This window comes from Cyprinus carpio, chromosome B8 (assembly GCF_018340385.1).
Source record: "Cyprinus carpio isolate SPL01 chromosome B8, ASM1834038v1, whole genome shotgun sequence".
NCBI lineage: Eukaryota > Metazoa > Chordata > Actinopteri > Cypriniformes > Cyprinidae > Cyprinus > Cyprinus carpio.
This window is the reverse complement of record NC_056604.1, coordinates 14,716,036-14,719,761: the sequence shown is the minus strand read 5'-3', so window position 1 is coordinate 14,719,761 and position 3,726 is coordinate 14,716,036. Positions and strand designations below refer to the sequence as shown.

General features: G+C 34.9%; 1 protein-coding gene across 1 annotated transcript; it reads right to left on the bottom strand.

The window, feature by feature from the left end:
• Positions 1 to 243: 243 nt before the first annotated feature.
• tspan36 (tetraspanin 36) lies at positions 244 to 3,510 on the bottom strand. The gene is made up of 7 exons (XM_042729888.1): positions 3,354 to 3,510; positions 1,706 to 1,897; positions 1,461 to 1,535; positions 1,278 to 1,373; positions 1,007 to 1,156; positions 530 to 613; positions 244 to 446 (listed from the first exon to the last, which is right to left on the bottom strand). The coding sequence occupies exons 1-7, from the start codon at positions 3,411 to 3,413 to the stop codon at positions 372 to 374; spliced, it is 732 nt and encodes a 243-aa protein (XP_042585822.1). The 5' UTR covers positions 3,414 to 3,510; the 3' UTR covers positions 244 to 371.
• Between the last annotated feature and the right edge of the window lie 216 nt (positions 3,511 to 3,726).

The window sequence follows — 3,726 nt, the reverse complement described above, 5'->3', positions numbered from 1 at the left end:
GGTGAAGTAGTACTATATAACATTTCATTGTACTCTTGTGGGGTTAGAGACATAGACATACAGTATTTGTCAAGGGCTAGCATAAACCTGTTTGGCAGGAAAACGTTGCTAGTCAAACCTACTTAAGAATGTCACATGGTTTTCAGACACCTCTTTGTTCAGCATTTTTCTGACCACACACCTGTGTGGTTCCTTGACCACACACCTGTGTGGTTGCTTTAAGATTTGTTTTTTTTTTTTTTAAACTAAATTTTTGGAATACTGCCACACCTTCAAACCTCTGTTGTTTATGGTGCTATTGAGGCTATGTTTAGCTGCACAGTATCGAGAATGTAGACTGTCCCAAGAGAGGGATTCAGGAGATTTTACTATCACGCGTACAGAGGCTGATAGTCATTCCTCTTGCTTCTGCAGGTAATGACACAGATGCTGAGCATCCCAAACAGCTGAAAAAGACACAAAACAAGTTGCTGTACATTCATTGTCTGATAAACAAGGATGAGGATGAGGCTAAAATGAGCTGATGTACCTTAATGATGGCAAATCCCAGGATGACCAACATTGCATAACTAAGCACATCCTGAAGCATCTGCTCCAGTTTAGCTTCACATCCCTGTAGGAACATCAAAATACAGAGATTTTTTTCCCCCCACACACACAAAAAAAAAATCTTAAAAAACTAATTACATAATTTTAATATGATATGCTGATCTGAATACAAGTGTTGTAACTAAAAAAAAAAAAAAAAAAAAAACCTGCAAAAAAATAAAGCATGCATATTAGATGAAAAACAAGTGAAAATAAGCTTAAGTACTAAAATTCCAAAAAGTGAATTAAAAAAAAGCTAAAAAAAAAAGAAAAAGAAACCCAAAAAATTTAAAATGAACTAAAAATATAAAAATAAAAGCTAATTCAAAATATAAAATACTATAATAGCATATAAATAATACTAAAATAACTGAATAAAATAATGCACAATATCAGAATATCAAACACAATATCAAACCTGTGTGTTCAGAAGATCTAGTCGGGTGAGTTGGCCAGTGCATTGTGTAGCATTTGCTTTGCAGCAGGAATGTGGCACAGAGTTGTTATGTTGGCCATACCATGGTATTGCAGTCCAGTCTGTGATATTATTCACCCCACAGCACTCCAACTGGAAATGAAAAAGTAAAGAAGGAAGAGGGGAGAATAAAGATAATGAGAATCCTTCATGCATCTATTGCGTCTGTCATTTCCTGTGCAACCAAATTTTTTATATTTTTTTTCAGCCTTACTTGAGATTGCAAGTAATCCACTGCATGGGATTCAGTGTTCACACCGTCATACACTTGAAAGACGCTGTTCATTGACTTTTCTAGGTCACCTTTAATCTGTAAACATCATAAGAAACAATTTCCAATGATTCATATTTCTACATCTTGTACATATTATTCATTATTTATCTGAGAGTGACTTACTCTTCCCTTGTAGATGAAGCCAAACACCAAAGCGGTCACCTCAGCTGCGAAGATTATCATGATGAGGATAAGAAACTAAATGCAAATTCAGAGAAAAGTATACAATATTAAAAATGATGAAATGAGTACTACCCCAGAAGCTTTCAAGAAGGAATAGAAACCACCACATGGTCCATTTTCGATTAAATAAACTGAAACAAAGCCTTTGGGCACAAAAGGTACACAGACAGATGGCCCATACTTACAAAGCCTAAACCAACTTTGGACTCCCTCAGAGTTGCACAGCAGCCAACGATCCCGATGACAAACATGACCACAGCCACACCGATTATAATGGCTGCTGGGATGACAGAGTACTTATCAGACACGAAGTCTTCAAAGCTGTTGTAGCTCTTTATCACATAAGAGCCAACATATGCGAGGGCCGCTCCAGCAGCCTGGAGAGGAAAAAAACAAACACACAACAACAGGTGGGTCAAAGACATGATACTCTGATGTATTTATTTGTTCCAAAATACATTAAAAATTATTCTGAAAAACTTTATTAAAAGGTAAGGTTAGTTAAAGTCATGTGGGCCAACTCCCCGAAAACATTATTTAAGTTTTTATTAATTCGTGACATTTGTAAGGATAAAAGAAAAATAATGATAAAGACGTGTACACTCGCATGTATTTAATGTGAAAGAAGAACAACATATGTTATGAGTTTTTACTTCTACTACACAACATGACATTTTAAAGCAGTGGTGCTCAACCACTGTTATTAGTTATTAAATGCATATAATTTTCTAGAAAGTTTAATTTTTTTGACATTCTTTTTTGAAAATCAAACTATTTGGCAAAACTTTTTTTTTTTTTTTTAAAGATTGTTGAAATGAGAAAGCATCACAAAGTAACATGCTTCTCTGAATTTCCAGTTCAGTTCCATAATAACAATACGTTCATCATCTTTCACATGTCATAAGGTGCCATTTCATAACAAGCACATTTTGGAATTCCGGGTGATGAATGACTAGCGCATGATCTGTTTCTTCAGTAGTCAGTCACAATGCACAGTCACAAGACTATGAGTAACCTTTTCCTGCCTTCTAATCTTTTCTGGAATGCTAGTCTTGTGCCTCAGCTTGAGCGGAAGCAGCACAGCAAAGCAGAAACCCTTGAGGTATGAGGGTACACATGACAATGGCAATACATCAGCTTTCCATAAGACAAAGACGCTACAATAAGAACTATCAGTTCCAGATTTTGTTACTTACTAGACTATTGTTAGAGAAAGAAATGAAAACTGTCTCACAAAACCACAAGTGCATGATGTCCAAAAGGGCCCCTAAAGGCCTTAACCTTAAAAAGAAAAATCTTGATTTCTGTGAATTTTAGCAATGGCTGGCTATATGTAAAGGGAAATATTAAAATGGCTATGCAGAAGAGTTTTTTTTTTTTTTTCCCTGCCTACTGAAGCCTAAAATGAGTAGCGGCACTATACCAAATTTTTCATTGAAATCAATTTATAAGCTTTGACAGTTACATCCACTCTGATGTAAGCAAGTGTTAAAGGCTGCAAACAACACAAGCTCTTTCATATGGTTTTCTTAAGTGTGTAAACAAAGAGCAAACAAATGACTCACCCTAAATTAAATTACGTTTTAGAGAAGAGCTCGCTGTCAGAAGCAAGTTACTCTGACTAAACATTCATTTAGTGTCTGGAGGAGGGGAAACAACCTCTGAATGAATACAAACTATTGTGATGCTTATAAAGGACCCTTCTTCCTATAAATAGTAATCAACTAACAGCAAAAACAGCAGTAATGGTTTGTAAACCTCTTAGGGTACATTTATATCTTTCTATGACAACATACAACAGAAATGATGTTAAAAAGAACAACACAAACTTACCCAAAATATTAAACTGAGAAATAGAAGAACTGTTTTAGATGTTAGAATTCCGCAATCCATGTCTGTAGCTGAGTGATGAGCGCGCAAACTGTGAATGTTTCGGATTTGTGACGTTTAATTTCCTCGTGTTCTTTATAGTTGAGTTTGTCAGTCAGTCACATGTTCCTCTCAAGCTTTAGGATCGGACACCCCCAGGTCCTAAACACCGTAGATCTACATGGTTTATAGGCAAGGGTTTCATTTATTTCTAAATATCTAAATAATATAAATTTCATCATATATATATATATATATATATATATATATATATATATATATATATATATATATATATATATATGAAGACTTTGGTTCCAAAACGCAATAAATCAAT